This window comes from Salmo salar, unplaced genomic scaffold, assembly GCF_905237065.1.
Source record: "Salmo salar unplaced genomic scaffold, Ssal_v3.1, whole genome shotgun sequence".
NCBI lineage: Eukaryota > Metazoa > Chordata > Actinopteri > Salmoniformes > Salmonidae > Salmo > Salmo salar.
Genome location: NW_025549189.1, coordinates 1 through 22,693, shown reverse-complemented (window position 1 = coordinate 22,693; position 22,693 = coordinate 1). Strand labels below are relative to the sequence as shown.

General features: G+C 44.7%; 1 protein-coding gene across 1 annotated transcript in view; it reads right to left on the bottom strand.

Annotated features, from left to right (window-relative positions):
• LOC106610372 (neuronal acetylcholine receptor subunit alpha-7) overlaps positions 1–17,682 on the bottom strand; it is a gene marked incomplete at its 5' end in the record, with an annotated part of 59,918 nt that extends 42,236 nt beyond the window's left edge. The window contains 1 exon segment of the mRNA XM_045713090.1: positions 17,543–17,682. Coding sequence (XP_045569046.1) covers positions 17,543–17,682 — 140 coding nt within the window.
• Positions 17,683–22,693: the final 5,011 nt, after the last annotated feature.

The window sequence follows — 22,693 nt, the reverse complement described above, 5'->3', positions numbered from 1 at the left end:
AGGGAAAATCTACTACTCTATAACCTGCCTGTGGTTTATTCAATAATACACAGGAACTACACCTCCCATTACCTCAGTTGGGAATACCAGGGAAAATCTACTACTCTACAACCTGCCTGTGGTTTATTCAATAATACACCTACAAGGAAAATGGAAGCTGCAAAAAATGCAATCTAAAATGCAATCTATCCTTGTCACCTCAACAGCATGCTGAAAACACACTGACTTAATACTTTACAAATGGCACCCTATTCCCTATATAGTGCACTACTTTTGACCAGGGCCCATAGGGATCTTTCGGGAATAGGGTGCAAATTAGAGCACAGAATCAGGCTGTAATACCTCACATACAGCGAATGTCATCAGGGAAATCCAGGATTACCAGTCCCATCCCTGTTGGGAATCCCTGGGGATAAACTACAGCTTCCTGCCCTGATGTGGTATGTATTAAAGAACATCATGGACAACAACAAGACCAGAACTCTCTCTCTAGGACATCCAATCACATGACTAAAAGAACAATAGACATCCAATCACATGACTAAAAGAACAATAGACATCCAATCACATGACTAAAAGAACAATAGACATCCAATCACATGACTAAAAGAACAATAGACATCCAATCACATGACTAAAAGAACAATAGACATCCAATCACATGACTAAAAGAACAATAGACATCCAATCACATGACTAAAAGAACAATAGACATCCAATCACATGACTAAAAGAACAATAGACATCCAATCACACGACTAAAAGAACAATAGACATCCAATCACATGACTAAAAGAACAATAGACATCCAATCACATGACTAAAAGAACAATAGACATCCAATCACATGACTAAAAGAACAATAGACATCCAATCACATGACTAAAAGAACAATACATCCGACAAGCCCTGATTCTAAATATCTCTTCCTCCTTTTGTCCCTCTGTCTTCCTGTCCTTCCTCTCTCTCCTTAAATGAACAGATTGGTTATAAGGACAGTTTTGTCCCTCTGTCTTCCTGTCCTTCCTCTCTCTCCTTAAATGAACAGATTGGTTATAAGGACTGTTTTGTCCCTCTGTCTTCCTGTACTTCCTCTCTCTCCTTAAATGAACAGATTGGTTATAAGGACAGTTTTGTCCCTCTGTCTTCCTGTCCTTCCTCTCTCTCCCTAAATGAACAGATTGGTTATAAGGACTGTTTTTTCCTAGAATGTGTGTGTATGTGTGTGTGTGTGTGTGTGTGTGTGTGTGTGTGTGTGTGTGTGTGTGTGTGTGTGTGTAAGTGTATAAGTGTGTGTATGCGTGTGTGTGAGCCAAAAAGTGAGTTTTGGGACAGAGGGCAATGGGTTGCTCTCTCTCTCTGTGTGTGTGTGTGTGTGTGTGTGTGTGTCAGACGGTGAGTGTTGTGACCTGTCCCACTTCCTCCAGATGGAGCCATGGTCCTACATTATTCACACACACACACACACACACACACACACACACACACACACACACACACACACACACACACACACCTCAACAACAAAAACAAAAGGCGAAATCAGCCCCACTCATAACTTCTCTACTGGTCATCTATAATGGAATGTAGAAATACACTACTATGATTAGAAAGTAGTGAAGCAACACCAGTGAGGACCAATCAAACTGGAGTTCAGGCCTCCACCAAGCTTTCAGAGTTTGCACTTTTGGGACTATTTCATTGCACCAGGCAAGCTCAATAAACTAATTTGCATTCTCTCTCTTTCACGCACACACACACACACGCACACGCGCACACGCACACACACATAAGTTTAGAGGTGGAGTGGAGCAGCAGCTGGCTCGGAGGCGCAGCCTGTGAACTGATTGAGAGGAAGCCACGCGTTCACAGTTTCACAGCTTCCCAGCCATACAGCCTATGAGCCCTCGCCATCTGGGGCCAGGCTGGGGCCGAGCGGAGCCGAGGACGAGCGACCATGTTTTATCTATGCAGTTTAGAGTGAGAGAGCTCACATAACATATTCAATATCATTACCAGAGTCTGAGGTTTCACTCATCTCCTGTTGAAATATAACCACATTGGAGGTTGTAAAACATCCACTGTTTTCCAATCCACTGTCGATAACATTGAAATGAACATTTCACCCTGGGAATTCTGGGAATATTCTGAAATATTCTGGGAATGTCGTGATAATATTCTGGGAATGTCATGGTAATATTCTGAGAATGTCATGGTAATATTCTGGCAATGTCGTGGTAATATTCTGGGAATGTCGTGGTAATATTCTGGGAATGTCATGGTAATATTCTGAGAATGTCATGGTAATATTCTGGCAATGTCGTGGTAATATTCTGGGAATGTCGTGGTAATATTCTGGGAATGTCGTGGTAATATTCTGGGAATGTCGTGGTAATATTCTGAGAATGTCGTGGTAATATTCTGAGAATGTTCAGGGTTGGTTTATCTCCCACCTCCACAGGGACCCAGGAGCATACAGTTACATGTTCTGAAAACACCAGACGCCATGTCCTGTCCTGATCACAGTGGAGCAGCATGGGAAATTAATACTACACAGGAGCCATACGTACCCTGCAACCTTAATGTTGCTCACACCATGCACTTATCCTGAGACAGCAGAGGAAACATGCCCTAAGATGTGTGACTGGCTGTCAGTGTTAGTTTTGTGGCTTTGCTAAGGTAAGAGTCAGGGCAAGAGGTTTGATATATGGTAGGTCAATAGAGATATGATAGGTTAAGAGAGATATGGTAGGTAAATAGAGATTATGGTAGGTCAACAGATATATGGTAGGTTAACAGATATACGGTAGGTCAATAGAGATATGGTGCATCACTAGAGATATGATAAGTTAATAGAGATATGGTAGGTAAATATAGATATGGTAGGTCAATAGGTTAGATATATAATAGGTCAATAGATATATGATAGGTCAATAGAGATATGGTAGGTCAATAGAGATATGGTAGGCCAATAGAGATATGGTAGGCCAATAGAGATATGGTAGGTCAATAGAGATATGGTAGGCCAATAGAGATATGGTTGGTCAATAGAGATATGGTAGGCCAATAGAGATATGGTTGGTCAATAGGTTACAGATATGGTAGGTCAATAGAGATATGGTAAGTCAATAGAGATATGGTAGGCCAATAGAGATATGGTAGGTCAATACTGTAGGTTACAGATATGGTAGGTCAACACTGTAGGTTACAGATATGGTAGGTCAATAGAGATATGGTAAGTCAATAGAGATATGGTAGGCCAATAGAGATATGGTAGGTCAATAGTGTAGGTTACAGATATGGTAGGTCAATAGAGATATGGTAGGCCAATAGAGATATGGTAGGCCAATAGAGATATGGTGGGCCAATAGAGATATGGTAGGTCAATAGTGTAGGTTACAGATATGGTAGGTCAATAGTGTAGGTTAGAGATATGGTAGGTCAATAATGTAGCTTACAGATATGGTAGATCAATAGTGTAGGTTACAGATATGGTAGGTCAATAGAGATATGGTAGACCAATAGAGATATGGTAGGCCAATAGAGATATGGTAGGTCAATAGTGTAGGTTACAGATATGGTAGGTCAATAATGTAGTTTACAGATATGGTAGGTCAATACTGTAGGTTACAGATATGGTAGGTCAATACTGTAGGTTACAGATATGGTAGGTCAATACTGTAGGTTACAGATATGGTAGGTCAATACTGTAGGTTACAGATATGGTAGGTCAATACTGTAGGTTACAGATATGGTAGGTCAATACTGTAGGTTACAGATATGGTAGGGCAATACTGTAGGTTACAGATATGGTAGGTCAATACTGTAGGTTACAGATATGGTAGGGCAATATTGTAGGTTACAGATATGGTAGGCCAATAGAGATATGGTAGGCCAATAGAGATATGGTAGGTCAATAGTGTAGGTTACAGATATGGTAGGTCAATAGTGTAGGTTACAGATATGGTAGGTCAATACTGTAGGTTACAGATATGGTAGGTCAATAATGTAGCTTACAGATATGGTAGGTCAATAGTGTAGGTTACAGATATGGTAGGTCAATAGAGATATGGTAGGTCAATAGTGTAGGTTACAGATATGGTAGGTCAATAATGTAGTTTACAGATATGGTAGGTCAATAATGTAGTTTACAGATATGGTAGGTCAATACTGTAGGTTACAGATATGGTAGGTCAATAATGTAGTTTACAGATATGGTAGGTCAATACTGTAGGTTACAGATATGGTAGGTCAATAATGTAGTTTACAGATATGGTAGGTCAATACTGTAGGTTACAGATATGGTAGGTCAATACTGTAGGTTACAGATATGGTAGGTCAATACTGTAGGTTACAGATATGGTAGGGCAATACTGTAGGTTACAGATATGGTAGGTCAATACTGTAGGTTACAGATATGATAGGGCAATACTGTAGGTTACAGATATGGTAGGTCAATACTGTAGGTTACAGATATGGTAGGTCAATACTGTAGGTTACAGATATGGTAGGTCAATACTGTAGGTTACAGATATGGTAGGGCAATACTGTAGGTTACAGATATGGTTGATCCATTGGTTAGACAGTCAGGAAAGATGGAGGAACTTACGATACAGCGGTTGTGTGTGCGTGTGTGCGTGCGTGCATGTGTGCGTGTGTGCGTGTGTGTAAGACACAAAAAGACAGCTGCTCTGACTGATGATCCTCCAGGAAACGTTTCTGTTGTTGTAACAGCCACCTGGAGAGACAGAGAGATGGAGAACCACTGAGGGGGTGAGAGAGAGGGAGGAGAGAGAAAGACAGAAAGGAAGCGGGAGAGAGAGAAAGAGATGCAAGTGAAAGAGACAGAGAGAGAAAGAAACAGAGGATGAGGAAGAACGAGAGAGAGAAGGTTAGGGGGAAAGGGGAGAGAGGAAGAGAGTGTGAGAGAGAACGTGTGAGAGAGAGAGAGAGGAAGAGAGAGGGAGAAAGTGAGAGAGAGAGAGAGAGAGAGAGAGAGAGAGAGAGAGAGAGAGAGAGAGACACAGGCTCAGTGAGCACAGCCTTGCCATTGAGAAGGGTAGACACAGGAAAACCTGGCTCCCTGTAGAGGAAAGGCTGTGCAACCACTGCACAACAGCAGAACCTGAGACGGAGCTGCATTTCCTGACAAAATGTCAAAAATATAAAACAATTACAGAGTGTCATTTCCCCAAATTTGAAACCCTTATTGAAGGTTTCAAAGACCTCTCTGATGAGGGTAGGCTACCCGTCCTGTTGGGGGAGGACGCAGAGAGCTGTGGGTTGGCAGCGCACTACATTGCTGCCTGCCATAAGTTGAGGGACAGTGTCTGACAGACCAACCAACTTGCACATGTCCTCTATGCTTATTGTTATTGTTCAATGTGTTGGTTATTTTGACCCTTGGTTATTGTTGTTACTGTTGTCCCGTTGACAATTTGGATTCTTATTATTTTCATATTGTAAATATCCAAAGTAAGCTTTGGCAATATGTACATTGTTACATCATGCCAATAAAGCAAATCAAATTAAATTGGAATTGAGAAAGAGAGGAGAGAGGAGAGAGGTGAGAAGTGAGAAGAGAGAGAGAGAGAGAGAGAGAGAGAGAGAAAGTGAAGAGAATTGAGAAGAATGCAGAGCGAGCTGAAAAAGGTCAGAGGTTGAGAGAGCAAGAGAAAATATGTGAGGGGACGGAGAGAGGAGCAACACATCACACTCCAAGATTGAATTTTCGTGTTGGGAAAGCGAGTCAAGCCCTCTGGAGCAGCAAAATGAAAACAAGGATACACGGGGAGGGAGGGAGGGAGGGAGGGAGAGACGGACAGAGAAAGAGAGAGAGAGAAGGAGGGGATACAGTGAGGGCTGCGGGTTTCTAAGTAGATGAATAATATCATGGAGTATAATATACAGCTATGGATAAGCATGGGTCTGCATCAGAAGATACTGCAGAATAACATTAGGGAAGCATGAGTCTGCATCCAAATTTACTTCAACTCACTGACCCATCCAAAAAACAGACTGACAGACACACACACACACACACACACACACACACACACACACACACACACACACGGAGACACGTTTCCACACGTCTATGATCTGTAACAGTGTGAAGCCCAGTTCCACCAGTATACAGAGAGAGACTCACCACGTCTATGATCTGTAACAGTGTGAAGCCCAGTTCTACCAGTATACAGAGAGAGAGACTCACCACGTCTATGATCTGTAACAGTGTGAAGCCCAGTTCTACCAGTATACAGAGAGAGAGACTCACCACGTCTATGATCTGTAACAGTGTGAAGCCCAGTTCTACCAGTATACAGAGAGAGACTCACCACGTCTATGATCTGTAACAGTGTGAAGCCCAGTTCTACCAGTATACAGAGAGAGAGACTCACCACGTCTATGATCTGTAACAGTGTGAAGCCCAGTTCTACCAGTATACAGAGAGAGACTCACCACGTCTATGATCTGTAACAGTGTGAAGCCCAGTTCTACCAGTATACAGAGAGAGAGACTCACCACGTCTATGATCTGTAACAGTGTGAAGCCCAGTTCCACCAGTACAGAGAGAGAGACTCACCACGTCTATGATCTGTAACAGTGTGAAGCCCAGTTCTACCAGTATACAGAGAGAGAGACTCACCACGTCTATGATCTGTAACAGTGTGAAGCCCAGTTCCACCAGTATACAGAGAGAGAGACTCACCACGTCTATGATCTGTAACAGTGTGAAGCCCAGTTCCACCAGTATACAGAGAGAGACTCACCACGTCTATGATCTGTAACAGTGTGAAGCCCAGTTCTACCAGTATACAGAGAGAGACTCACCACGTCTATGATCTGTAACAGTGTGAAGCCCAGTTCTACCAGTATACAGAGAGAGAGACTCACCACGTCTATGATCTGTAACAGTGTGAAGCCCAGTTCTACCAGTATACAGAGAGAGAGACTCACCACGTCTATGATCTGTAACAGTGTGAAGCCCAGTTCTACCAGTATACAGAGAGAGACTCACCACGTCTATGATCTGTAACAGTGTGAAGCCCAGTTCTACCAGTATACAGAGAGAGAGACTCACCACGTCTATGATCTGTAACAGTGTGAAGCCCAGTTCCACCAGTATACAGAGAGAGAGACTCACCACGTCTATGATCTGTAACAGTGTGAAGCCCAGTTCTACCAGTATACAGAGAGAGAGACTCACCACGTCTATGATCTGTAACAGTGTGAAGCCCAGTTCTACCAGTATACAGAGAGAGACTCACCACGTCTATGATCTGTAACAGTGTGAAGCCCAGTTCTACCAGTATACAGAGAGAGAGACTCACCACGTCTATGATCTGTAACAGTGTGAAGCCCAGTTCCACCAGTATACAGAGAGAGAGACTCACCACGTCTATGATCTGTAACAGTGTGAAGCCCAGTTCTACCAGTATACAGAGAGAGACTCACCACGTCTATGATCTGTAACAGTGTGAAGCCGAGTTCTACCAGTATACAGAGAGAGACTCACCACGTCTATGATCTGTAACAGTGTGAAGCCCAGTTCTACCAGTATACAGAGAGAGAGACTCACCACGTCTATGACCTGTAACAGTGTGAAGCCCAGTTCTACCAGTATACAGAGAGAGACTCACCACGTCTATGATCTGTAACAGTGTGAAGCCGAGTTCCACCAGTATACAGAGAGAGAGACTCACCACGTCTATGATCTGTAACAGTGTGAAGCCCAGTTCTACCAGTATACAGAGAGAGAGACTCACCACGTCTATGATCTGTAACAGTGTGAAGCCCAGTTCTACCAGTATACAGAGAGAGAGACTCACCACGTCTATGATCTGTAACAGTGTGAAGCCCAGTTCTACCAGTATACAGAGAGAGACTCACCACGTCTATGATCTGTAACAGTGTGAAGCCCAGTTCCACCAGTATACAGAGAGAGAGACTCACCACGTCTATGATCTGTAACAGTGTGAAGCCCAGTTCTACCAGTATACAGAGAGAGAGACTCACCACGTCTATGATCTGTAACAGTGTGAAGCCCAGTTCTACCAGTATACAGAGAGAGAGACTCACCACGTCTATGATCTGTAACAGTGTGAAGCCCAGTTCCACCAGTATACAGAGAGAGAGACTCACCACGTCTATGATCTGTAACAGTGTGAAGCCCAGTTCCACCAGTATACAGAGAGAGAGCTCACCACGTCTATGATCTGTAACAGTGTGAAGCCCAGTTCTACCAGTATACAGAGAGAGACTCACCACGTCTATGATCTGTAACAGTGTGAAGCCCAGTTCTACCAGTATACAGAGAGAGACTCACCACGTCTATGATCTGTAACAGTGTGAAGCCCAGTTCCACCAGTATACAGAGAGAGACTCACCACGTCTATGATCTGTAACAGTGTGAAGCCCAGTTCCACCAGTATACAGAGAGAGAGACTCACCACGTCTATGATCTGTAACAGTGTGAAGCCCAGTTCCACCAGTATACAGAGAGAGAGACTCACCACGTCTATGATCTGTAACAGTGTGAAGCCCAGTTCTACCAGTATACAGAGAGAGAGACTCACCACGTCTATGATCTGTAACAGTGTGAAGCCCAGTTCTACCAGTATACAGAGAGAGAGACTCACCACGTCTATGATCTGTAACAGTGTGAAGCCCAGTTCTACCAGTATACAGAGAGAGAGACTCACCACGTCTATGATCTGTAACAGTGTGAAGCCCAGTTCTACCAGTATACAGAGAGAGACTCACCACGTCTATGATCTGTAACAGTGTGAAGCCCAGTTCTACCAGTATACAGAGAGAGAGACTCACCACGTCTATGATCTGTAACAGTGTGAAGCCCAGTTCTACCAGTATACAGAGAGAGACTCACCACGTCTATGATCTGTAACAGTGTGAAGCCCAGTTCTACCAGTATACAGAGAGAGACTCACCACGTCTATGATCTGTAACAGTGTGAAGCCCAGTTCCACCAGTATACAGAGAGAGACTCACCACGTCTATGATCTGTAACAGTGTGAAGCCCAGTTCTACCAGTATACAGAGAGAGAGACTCACCACGTCTATGATCTGTAACAGTGTGAAGCCCAGTTCCACCAGTATACAGAGAGAGAGACTCACCACGTCTATGATCTGTAACAGTGTGAAGCCCAGTTCTACCAGTATACAGAGAGAGAGACTCACCACGTCTATGATCTGTAACAGTGTGAAGCCCAGTTCTACCAGTATACAGAGAGAGACTCACCACGTCTATGATCTGTAACAGTGTGAAGCCCAGTTCCACCAGTATACAGAGAGAGAGACTCACCACGTCTATGATCTGTAACAGTGTGAAGCCCAGTTCCACCAGTATACAGAGAGAGACTCACCACGTCTATGATCTGTAACAGTGTGAAGCCCAGTTCTACCAGTATACAGAGAGAGACTCACCACGTCTATGATCTGTAACAGTGTGAAGCCCAGTTCCACCAGTATACAGAGAGAGAGACTCACCACGTCTATGATCTGTAACAGTGTGAAGCCCAGTTCTACCAGTATACAGAGAGAGACTCACCACGTCTATGATCTGTAACAGTGTGAAGCCCAGTTCCACCAGTATACAGAGAGAGAGACTCACCACGTCTATGATCTGTAACAGTGTGAAGCCCAGTTCCACCAGTATACAGAGAGAGACTCACCACGTCTATGATCTGTAACAGTGTGAAGCCCAGTTCTACCAGTATACAGAGAGAGAGACTCACCACGTCTATGATCTGTAACAGTGTGAAGCCCAGTTCTACCAGTATACAGAGAGAGAACTCACCACGTCTATGATCTGTAACAGTGTGAAGCCGAGTTCCACCAGTATACAGAGAGAGAGACTCACCACGTCTATGATCTGTAACAGTGTGAAGCCCAGTTCCACCAGTATACAGAGAGAGAGACTCACCACGTCTATGATCTGTAACAGTGTGAAGCCCAGTTCCACCAGTATACAGAGAGAGACTCACCACATCTATGATCTGTAACAGTGTGAAGCCCAGTTCTACCAGTATACAGAGAGAGACTCACCACGTCTATGATCTGTAACAGTGTGAAGCCCAGTTCCACCAGTATACAGAGAGAGAGAGACTCACCACGTCTATGATCTGTAACAGTGTGAAGCCCAGTTCTACCAGTATACAGAGAGAGAGACTCACCACGTCTATGATCTGTAACAGTGTGAAGCCCAGTTCTACCAGTATACAGAGAGAGACTCACCACGTCTATGATCTGTAACAGTGTGAAGCCCAGTTCCACCAGTATACAGAGAGAGACTCACCACGTCTATGATCTGTAACAGTGTGAAGCCCAGTTCCACCAGTATACAGAGAGAGAGACTCACCACGTCTATGATCTGTAACAGTGTGAAGCCCAGTTCTACCAGTATACAGAGAGAGAACTCACCACGTCTATGATCTGTAACAGTGTGAAGCCCAGTTCTACCAGTATACAGAGAGAGAGACTCACCACGTCTATGATCTGTAACAGTGTGAAGCCCAGTTCTACCAGTATACAGAGAGAGACTCACCACGTCTATGATCTGTAACAGTGTGAAGCCCAGTTCCACCAGTATACAGAGAGAGAGACTCACCACGTCTATGATCTGTAACAGTGTGAAGCCCAGTTCCACCAGTATACAGAGAGAGAGAGACTCACCACGTCTATGATCTGTAACAGTGTGAAGCCCAGTTCTACCAGTATACAGAGAGAGACTCACCACGTCTATGATCTGTAACAGTGTGAAGCCCAGTTCTACCAGTATACAGAGAGAGAGACTCACCACGTCTATGATCTGTAACAGTGTGAAGCCCAGTTCTACCAGTATACAGAGAGAGAGACTCACCACGTCTATGATCTGTAACAGTGTGAAGCCCAGTTCCACCAGTATACAGAGAGAGAGCTCACCACGTCTATGATCTGTAACAGTGTGAAGCCCAGTTCTACCAGTATACAGAGAGAGAGACTCACCACGTCTATGATCTGTAACAGTGTGAAGCCCAGTTCTACCAGTATACAGAGAGAGACTCACCACGTCTATGATCTGTAACAGTGTGAAGCCCAGTTCTACCAGTATACAGAGAGAGACTCACCACGTCTATGATCTGTAACAGTGTGAAGCCCAGTTCCACCAGTATACAGAGAGAGAGACTCACCACGTCTATGATCTGTAACAGTGTGAAGCCCAGTTCCACCAGTATACAGAGAGAGAGACTCACCACGTCTATGATCTGTAACAGTGTGAAGCCCAGTTCTACCAGTATACAGAGAGAGAGACTCACCACGTCTATGATCTGTAACAGTGTGAAGCCCAGTTCCACCAGTATACAGAGAGAGAGACTCACCACGTCTATGATCTGTAACAGTGTGAAGCCCAGTTCCACCAGTATACAGAGAGAGAGACTCACCACGTCTATGATCTGTAACAGTGTGAAGCCCAGTTCTACCAGTATACAGAGAGAGAGACTCACCACGTCTATGATCTGTAACAGTGTGAAGCCCAGTTCTACCAGTATACAGAGAGAGAGACTCACCACGTCTATGATCTGTAACAGTGTGAAGCCCAGTTCCACCAGTATACAGAGAGAGAGACTCACCACATCTATGATCTGTAACAGTGTGAAGCCCAGTTCCACCAGTATACAGAGAGAGAGACTCACCACGTCTATGATCTGTAACAGTGTGAAGCCCAGTTCTACCAGTATACAGAGAGAGACTCACCACGTCTATGATCTGTAACAGTGTGAAGCCCAGTTCTACCAGTATACAGAGAGAGAGACTCACCACGTCTATGATCTGTAACAGTGTGAAGCCCAGTTCTACCAGTATACAGAGAGAGAGACTCACCACGTCTATGATCTGTAACAGTGTGAAGCCCAGTTCTACCAGTATACAGAGAGAGAGACTCACCACGTCTATGATCTGTAACAGTGTGAAGCCCAGTTCTACCAGTATACAGAGAGAGACTCACCACGTCTATGATCTGTAACAGTGTGAAGCCCAGTTCTACCAGTATACAGAGAGAGACTCACCACGTCTATGATCTGTAACAGTGTGAAGCCCAGTTCTACCAGTATACAGAGAGAGAACTCACCACGTCTATGATCTGTAACAGTGTGAAGCCCAGTTCCACCAGTATACAGAGAGAGAGACTCACCACGTCTATGATCTGTAACAGTGTGAAGCCCAGTTCCACCAGTATACAGAGAGAGAGACTCACCACGTCTATGATCTGTAACAGTGTGAAGCCCAGTTCCACCAGTATACAGAGAGAGAACTCACCACGTCTATGATCTGTAACAGTGTGAAGCCCAGTTCCACCAGTATACAGAGAGAGAGACTCACCACGTCTATGATCTGTAACAGTGTGAAGCCCAGTTCCACCAGTATACAGAGAGAGAGACTCACCACGTCTATGATCTGTAACAGTGTGAAGCCCAGTTCTACCAGTATACAGAGAGAGAGACTCACCACGTCTATGATCTGTAACAGTGTGAAGCCCAGTTCTACCAGTATACAGAGAGAGACTCACCACGTCTATGATCTGTAACAGTGTGAAGCCCAGTTCTACCAGTATACAGAGAGAGACTCACCACGTCTATGATCTGTAACAGTGTGAAGCCCAGTTCTACCAGTATACAGAGAGAGAGACTCACCACGTCTATGATCTGTAACAGTGTGAAGCCCAGTTCCACCAGTATACAGAGAGAGAGCTCACCACGTCTATGATCTGTAACAGTGTGAAGCCCAGTTCTACCAGTATACAGAGAGAGACTCACCACGTCTATGATCTGTAACAGTGTGAAGCCCAGTTCCACCAGTATACAGAGAGAGAGACTCACCACGTCTATGATCTGTAACAGTGTGAAGCCCAGTTCTACCAGTATACAGAGAGAGAGACTCACCACGTCTATGATCTGTAACAGTGTGAAGCCCAGTTCTACCAGTATACAGAGAGAGACTCACCACGTCTATGATCTGTAACAGTGTGAAGCCCAGTTCTACCAGTATACAGAGAGAGACTCACCACGTCTATGATCTGTAACAGTGTGAAGCCCAGTTCTACCAGTATACAGAGAGAGACTCACCACGTCTATGATCTGTAACAGTGTGAAGCCCAGTTCTACCAGTATACAGAGAGAGAGACTCACCACGTCTATGATCTGTAACAGTGTGAAGCCCAGTTCTACCAGTATACAGAGAGAGAGACTCACCACGTCTATGATCTGTAACAGTGTGAAGCCCAGTTCTACCAGTATACAGAGAGAGAGACTCACCACGTCTATGATCTGTAACAGTGTGAAGCCCAGTTCTACCAGTATACAGAGAGAGAGACTCACCACGTCTATGATCTGTAACAGTGTGAAGCCCAGTTCTACCAGTATACAGAGAGAGAGACTCACCACGTCTATGATCTGTAACAGTGTGAAGCCCAGTTCCACCAGTATACAGAGAGAGAGACTCACCACGTCTATGATCTGTAACAGTGTGAAGCCCAGTTCTACCAGTATACAGAGAGAGAGACTCACCACGTCTATGATCTGTAACAGTGTGAAGCCCAGTTCTACCAGTATACAGAGAGAGACTCACCACGTCTATGATCTGTAACAGTGTGAAGCCCAGTTCCACCAGTATACAGAGAGAGAGACTCACCACGTCTATGATCTGTAACAGTGTGAAGCCCAGTTCTACCAGTATACAGTGAGAGAGAGAGACTCACCACGTCTATGATCTGTAACAGTGTGAAGCCCAGTTCCACCAGTATACAGAGAGAGAGACTCACCACGTCTATGATCTGTAACAGTGTGAAGCCCAGTTCTACCAGTACAGAGAGAGACTCACCACGTCTATGATCTGTAACAGTGTGAAGCCCAGTTCTCCCAGTATACAGAGAGAGACTCACCACGTCTATGATCTGTAACAGTGTGAAGCCCAGTTCTCCCAGTATACAGAGAGACTCACCACGTCTATGATCTGTAACAGTGTGAAGCCCAGTTCTACCAGTATACAGAGAGAGAGAGAGAGAGAGAGAGAGAGAGACTCACCACGTCTATGATCTGTAACAGTGTGAAGCCGAGTTCCACCAGTATACAGAGAGAGAGACTCACCACGTCTATGATCTGTAACAGTGTGAAGCCCAGTTCCACCAGTATACAGAGAGAGAGACTCACCACGTCTATGATCTGTAACAGTGTGAAGCCCAGTTCCACCAGTATACAGAGAGAGAGACTCACCACGTCTATGATCTGTAACAGTGTGAAGCCCAGTTCTACCAGTATACAGAGAGAGAGACTCACCACGTCTATGATCTGTAACAGTGTGAAGCCCAGTTCTACCAGTATACAGAGAGAGAGACTCACCACGTCTATGATCTGTAACAGTGTGAAGCCCAGTTCTACCAGTATACAGAGAGAGAGACTCACCACGTCTATGATCTGTAACAGTGTGAAGCCCAGTTCTACCAGTATACAGAGAGAGAGACTCACCACGTCTATGATCTGTAACAGTGTGAAGCCCAGTTCCACCAGTATACAGAGAGAGAGACTCACCACGTCTATGATCTGTAACAGTGTGAAGCCCAGTTCTACCAGTATACAGAGAGAGAGACTCACCACGTCTATGATCTGTAACAGTGTGAAGCCCAGTTCTACCAGTATACAGAGAGAGAGACTCACCACGTCTATGATCTGTAACAGTGTGAAGCCCAGTTCTACCAGTATACAGAGAGAGACTCACCACGTCTATGATCTGTAACAGTGTGAAGCCCAGTTCTACCAGTATACAGAGAGAGAGACTCACCACGTCTATGATCTGTAACAGTGTGAAGCCCAGTTCCACCAGTATACAGAGAGAGAGACTCACCACGTCTATGATCTGTAACAGTGTGAAGCCCAGTTCTACCAGTATACAGAGAGAGACTCACCACGTCTATGATCTGTAACAGTGTGAAGCCCAGTTCTACCAGTATACAAGAGAGAGACTCACCACGTCTATGATCTGTAACAGTGTGAAGCCCAGTTCTACCAGTATACAGAGAGAGACTCACCACGTCTATGATCTGTAACAGTGTGAAGCCCAGTTACACCAGTATACAGAGAGAGACTCACCACGTCTATGATCTGTAACAGTGTGAAGCCCAGTTCTACCAGTATACAGAGAGAGAGACTCACCACGTCTATGATCTGTAACAGTGTGAAGCCCAGTTCTACCAGTATACAGAGAGAGAGACTCACCACGTCTATGATCTGTAACAGTGTGAAGCCCAGTTCTACCAGTATACAGAGAGAGACTCACCACGTCTATGATCTGTAACAGTGTGAAGCCCAGTTCCACCAGTATACAGAGAGAGAGACTCACCACGTCTATGATCTGTAACAGTGTGAAGCCCAGTTCTACCAGTATACAAGAGAGAGAGAGAGAGAGAGAGAGACTCACCACGTCTATGATCTGTAACAGTGTGAAGCCCAGTTCTACCAGTATACAGAGAGAGAGACTCACCACGTCTATGATCTGTAACAGTGTGAAGCCCAGTTCCACCAGTATACAGAGAGAGAGACTCACCACGTCTATGATCTGTAACAGTGTGAAGCCCAGTTCTACCAGTATACAGAGAGAGACTCACCACATCTATGATCTGTACCAGTGTGAAGCCCAGTTCTACCAGTATACAGAGAGAGACTCACCACGTCTATGATCTGTAACAGTGTGAAGCCCAGTTCCACCAGTATACAGAGAGAGAGACTCACCACGTCTATGATCTGTAACAGTGTGAAGCCCAGTTCTACCAGTACAGAGAGAGACTCACCACGTCTATGATCTGTAACAGTGTGAAGCCCAGTTCTACCAGTATACAGAGAGAGACTCACCACGTCTATGATCTGTAACAGTGTGAAGCCCAGTTCTACCAGTATACAGAGAGAGAGAGAGAGAGAGAGAGAGACTCACCACGTCTATGATCTGTAACAGTGTGAAGCCGAGTTCCACCAGTATACAGAGAGAGAGACTCACCACGTCTATGATCTGTAACAGTGTGAAGCCCAGTTCTACCAGTATACAGAGAGAGAGACTCACCACGTCTATGATCTGTAACAGTGTGAAGCCCAGTTCTACCAGTATACAGAGAGAGACTCACCACGTCTATGATCTGTAACAGTGTGAAGCCCAGTTCTACCAGTATACAGAGAGAGACTCACCACGTCTATGATCTGTAACAGTGTGAAGCCCAGTTCCACCAGTATACAGAGAGAGAGACTCACCACGTCTATGATCTGTAACAGTGTGAAGCCCAGTTCCACCAGTATACAGAGAGAGAGACTCACCACGTCTATGATCTGTAACAGTGTGAAGCCCAGTTCTACCAGTATACAGAGAGAGAGACTCACCACGTCTATGATCTGTAACAGTGTGAAGCCCAGTTCTACCAGTATACAGAGAGAGAGACTCACCACGTCTATGATCTGTAACAGTGTGAAGCCCAGTTCCACCAGTATACAGAGAGAGACTCACCACGTCTATGATCTGTAACAGTGTGAAGCCCAGTTCTACCAGTATACAGAGAGAGAGACTCACCACGTCTATGATCTGTAACAGTGTGAAGCCCAGTTCTACCAGTATACAGAGAGAGAGACTCACCACGTCTATGATCTGTAACAGTGTGAAGCCCAGTTCCACCAGTATACAGAGAGAGAGACTCACCACGTCTATGATCTGTAACAGTGTGAAGCCCAGTTCCACCAGTATACAGAGAGAGACTCACCACGTCTATGATCTGTAACAGTGTGAAGCCCAGTTCTACCAGTATACAGAGAGAGAGACTCACCACGTCTATGATCTGTAACAGTGTGAAGCCCAGTTCTACCAGTATACAGAGAGAGAGACTCACCACGTCTATGATCTGTAACAGTGTGAAGCCCAGTTCTACCAGTATACAGAGAGAGACTCACCACGTCTATGATCTGTAACAGTGTGAAGCCCAGTTCCACCAGTATACAGAGAGAGACTCACCACGTCTATGATCTGTAACAGTGTGAAGCCCAGTTCTACCAGTATACAGAGAGAGACTCACCACGTCTATGATCTGTAACAGTGTGAAGCCCAGTTCCACCAGTATACAGAGAGAGAGACTCACCACGTCTATGATCTGTAACAGTGTGAAGCCCAGTTCCACCAGTATACAGAGAGAGAGACTCACCACGTCTATGATCTGTAACAGTGTGAAGCCCAGTTCCACCAGTATACAGAGAGAGAGACTCACCACGTCTATGATCTGTAACAGTGTGAAGCCCAGTTCTACCAGTATACAGAGAGAGAGACTCACCACGTCTATGATCTGTAACAGTGTGAAGCCCAGTTCTACCAGTATACAGAGAGAGAGACTCACCACGTCTATGATCTGTAACAGTGTGAAGCCCAGTTCTACCAGTATACAGAGAGAGAGACTCACCACGTCTATGATCTGTAACAGTGTGAAGCCCAGTTCTACCAGTATACAGAGAGAGAGACTCACCACGTCTATGATCTGTAACAGTGTGAAGCCCAGTTCCACCAGTATAGGAGCTGAGTCGTTGAACACTGGTCTCTCCAGACGGTTATAGTTAGTCAACAGATCCTTGTACAGCTTCCGCTGGTACTGACCACCAACACAACCTGATGGACAAAGAGATGGAGAGAGAGGAAGAGAGAGATGGAGGGAGAGAGAGAGATTTAAATTGATCATCTAGAAATCCAACATAGAAACCATGAAGGACTAAAACAATCACAATTAACACCTTGTGGACCACACAGAGAGGAGAGAGAGAGGTAGAGAGTGAGAGGGAGAGGAAGAGAGAGAGAGGTAGAGAGGGAGAAAGAGAGAGAGGGAGAGAGAGAGGTAGAAAGGGAGAGGTAGAGAGAGAGAGAAAGAGAGAGGTAGAGAGAGAGAGGTAGAAAGGGAGAGGTAGAGAGAGAGAGAGAGAGAGAGAGAGAGAGAGAGAGAGAGAGAGAGAGAGAGAGAGGTAGAGAGAGAGAGAGGTAGAAAGGGAGAGGTAGAGGAGAGAGAGAGAGAGAGAGAGGGAGAGAGGTTAGATGGAGAGAATAAAGAGAATTGAGAGTTGTGAGAAGAAGAGCAGTAATTCACAGTATGTTCACACCATGACCAACCGTTTGCATAATATAACAGCATTCTCAATTTATTCACAGCAGCAATCCATATTGTTAATCTCAACAGCAACACCCAGAGGATAGACTTTGATTAGAATAACATTACACACTCACTCCCCATTATACACTGTTCTAAATTAACACTGGGATCTGCAATTGTGTTTTACATGGAGGATTGTTGTTACTCATGTTGTATTCACTGTGGATTCATGAAGTGGTTTACACACAATATAATGAGACAGCTGGAAAAATACAGTAACATGAATTAATATTATAATGAAACTGCAGTCTGTCTGTCTGCCTGTCTCTCTGTCTGCCTGTCTGCCTGTCTCTCTGTCTGTCTGTCTGTCTGTCTGTCTGTCTGTCTGCCTGTCTCTCTGTCTGCCTCTCTGTCTGCCTCTCTGTCTGCCTCTCTGTCTGCCTCTCTGTCTGTCTGTCTGTCTGTCTGTCTGTCTGTCTGTCTGTCTGTCTGCCTCTCTGTCTGCCTCTCTGTCTGCCTGCCTGTCTGCCTCTCTGTCTGCCTCTCTGTCTGCCTGCCTGTCTGCCTCTCTATCTCTCACAATATCCCTCTTTTTCTCCATCTCTCTCGGTTAAACACTTCAACGACAATAACATATGTGGTCCCACTGGTGAAATCATCATCACCATCACCATCATTTTCATCATCTATTTTTGACCAACTACAAAGCTATGTTTCTGGTTGTTTGGCCAACTGATTGACGATTCCACTTTCTCAGCTAATTCCTCTAGATTCCTCTAACATCAAGCCACTGGAGTCGTATTGACCAGTGAAGTTGTCACGTCCTGACCATAGAGAGCTCGTATTTTTCTATGGTAGAGTAGGTCAGGGCGTGACTGGGGGGTTTTGTCTAGTTTACATTTTCTATGTTGTGTTCTACTTTCTTTTTTCTATGTTGGGGTTTTCGTATGATTCCCAATTAGAGGCAGCTGGTCATCGTTGTCTCTAATTGGGGATCATATTTAAGTAGTTGTTTTCCCCACTTGTGTTTGTGGGAGATCATTTAGAGTTAGTGCATGTTGCACCTCTTCGTCACGGTTTGTTGTTTTGTTTATAGTATGTCTTGCATAGTTTCACATATAAATAAAGATGTGGAACGACACCCACGCTGCACCGTGGTCTCCTTCATATGACGAACGTGACAGAAGTGATGCTCTGATGAGGTTAAAGAGACACATCAATAGATAGTAGAGCTCCATGTCAATGAATCAGTGACTCTGACATGTCGGCACGACACGAAGATTAAACACACGGACGCGGATAAACATGCACACACACCCCCACGGAATATGATCTTCCAAGCTCTGACATGTTCAATGACGGAGTAGAAACAAGGAGAGGAAGCCACTCCTGACTATTGAGATGGAGACAATGATGACAGTTATTTCTAGTCTGGTTTCAGAAAATCCTCCTTTCAGGTATTCACTCTAAAACTGTGTAACTCCTCATGACTGAAAAGGCCCTGGTCTTCATCGCTCAACGTCTCCCAAATGACTTTGTTGTCTAATCACACACACACACACACACACACACACACACACACACACACACACACACACACACACCAGCAATTACCAAGGAGGCTAACGAAGATGAGCACGTAATTAAAGGCTTAATGGTTAATTAGCTAACGAGACCAAAATAAACCAAACAAAAGGCCTTCTGCTGAAGAGGGCTGTGTCCCAAATAGTACCCATTTCCCTATGTGTGAGTGTTTGTGTGAGAGTGAGTGAGTGTCAGTGTGAGTGTGTGCACATGCTTGAATGGAACGAGTAAGAGAGGAGAGAGAGAGGAAAGAGAGAGGAGAGAGAGAGGAAAGGGAGAGAACAAAAGTTGGGTTAATGAGTCAGTATATCAGAACAGCTTTAAAGAACACACATAGTATCTTTTCAGCTGAGATCCAAGATGGCCGTTCCAGGCACAGTGAGATCCAAGATGGCCGTTCCAGGCACAGTGAGATCCAAGATGGCCGTTCCAGGCACATTTGTTTATTGTTACTGTTTTGAGGAAATGAGCATCCAGCATTGTGGTAAAAAACATTGAAGTGCATACTCTGCTGTTCTATCATGCCTGCAATGATGTCCAAGGGAGAAAAACAGGGTTGATCATTTGAAGTTGTTACGAGATGTCGCCAAGCCAATAGATGGCGCTGCTGTTATGTGCATCTGAGTGTGATACTATATAGTACTAGTGAACCAAGTTACCATTACTTACTATGCACTGAATGGAGCTGTATGCATGTTACAGTGATGACTTTCTAATCAACAATACCTTGGTCTTGTAGAGAACAAACCGCACACAGAACAGAAGTAACATCTTTGCTGTTGTAATATCACAAACGGACGTGGCACTTTCCCCACTATGGATTGCAGCTTTAAACACTTGTACCAGAACAAAATTATGCTAATCTTTCCTTCCAAAGACAAAAAAAAAAAAGTGAACAATAAACATTATATCTTTGATGTCTTCTTCTCCATGGCAACAGGAAACAGGAAACAGACCTGACCTCTGAGGGGTATGGTAGGTCAATCTCAGGTTTCTTTTTCAATCTCTCTATTTTTATTCATCTCTTCACAACTACGAGCTACACAAGGAAATGCCTGCTTCCCAAATTGCACTTTATTCCCTATTTAGTGCACTACTTTAGACCAGGGCCCATGGGGGAATAGGGTGCCATTTGGGACGCAGACGGACACTAGTAGGTTGGGCTGTGTTTGTCTGTGAGGGTCAAACTGAGGCTAACACACACAGGACTGCTTCCCAAATGGCATTCTAGTCCCTATACGGTGCACTACCATTGACCAAGGGCAGGCCTATAGTGTGCCGTGTAGGGAATAGGCTTCTATTTGGGAAGCAGCCCAGTGTTTCTTCAACACAGCGGTGCCGTTGGGCCAGACGGCACCAGAGACTTCTGTTAAAAGCTTCTTCCACAGAGCATTTTAACAGGTTCAGTAGTGTGTGTGTGTGTGTGTGTGTGTGTGTGTGTGTGTGTGTGTGTGTGTGTGTGTGTGTGTGTGTGTGTGTATATCTTCATCAGCAGCTTACATGACATGTTTAAGTGCATCAGGACCTTAAAAGGCAAGGTGCTCTTATTATTAGAATGGGAGTCAGTGTGAGTCCATCTATCTACACAGGTTCAGCAGTGTGAGTCCATCTATCTACACAGGTTCAGCAGTGTGAGTCCATCTATCTACACAGGTTCAGCAGTGTGACTCCATCTATCTACACAGGTTCAGCAGTGTGACTCCATCTATCTACACAGGTTCAGCAGTGTGAGTCCATCTATCTACACAGGTTCAGCAGTGTGACTCCATCTATCTACACAGGTTCAGCAGTGTGAGTCCATCTATCTACACAGGTTCAGCAGTGTGAGTCCATCTATCTACACAGGTTCAGCAGTGTGAGTCCATCTATCTACACAGGTTCAGCAGTGTGAGTCCATCTATCTACACAGGTTCAGCATTGTGAGTCCATCTATCTACACAGGTTCAGCAGTGTGAGTCCATCTATCTACACAGGTTCAGCAGTGTGAGTCCATCGATCTACACAGGTTCAGCAGTGTGAGTCCATCTATCTACACAGGTTCAGCAGTGTGAGTCCATCTATCTACACAGGTTCAGCAGTGTGAGTCCATCTATCTACACAGGTTCAGCAGTGTGAGTCCATCTATCTACACAGGTTCAGCAGTGTGAGTCCATCTATCTACACAGGTTCAGCAGTGTGAGTCCATCTATCTACACAGGTTCAGCAGTGTGAGTCCATCTATCTACACAGGTTCAGCAGAGTGAGTCCATCGATCTACACAGGTTCAGCAGTGTGAGTCCATCTATCTACACAGGTTCAGCAGTGTGAGTCCATCTATCTACACAGGTTCAGCAGTGTGTGCGTAGACAGTGTGTTTAATGCTTTGTAATATGACATGTGTATATGATGAAATAGTATGTCAAATGAATAGTATGTAAAAGTGTGTGTGTGTGTGTGTGTGTGTGTGTGTGTGTGTGTGTGTGTGTGTGTGTGTGTGTGTGTGTGTGTGTGTGTGGTCTTGTTCTTCTATCCTTGTGGGGACCAAAAATCCCCACAATTCCCTACAAGGATAATAAAACAAGGCAAATTCTCCCTCGTGGGGACTTTTCCCACATCCCCATGAGGACGAAGTTAATTTTAAGATTAGGGGTTAGGTTTAGGGTTAGAATTAGGGTTAGGGGTTAGAATTAGGGTTAGGGGTTAGAATTAGTCTTAGGGGTGAGAATTAGGGTTAGGGGTTAGAATTAGGGTTAGGGGTTAGAATTAGGGTTAGTGGTTAGGTTTAGGAGTTAGGTGTCGGGTTAGGGTTAGGTCAAATAGGATTTTGAATGTAAATTAATTTTAGGTCCCCACAAGGATAGAAGAACATAACGTGTGTGTGTGTGTGTGTGTGTGTGCGCGCGCGTAGAATACGTCATATAGTTAAGGATTGTTACATGCGGCCTGTCTTTCTGTGCACATAATGACATACTTTTC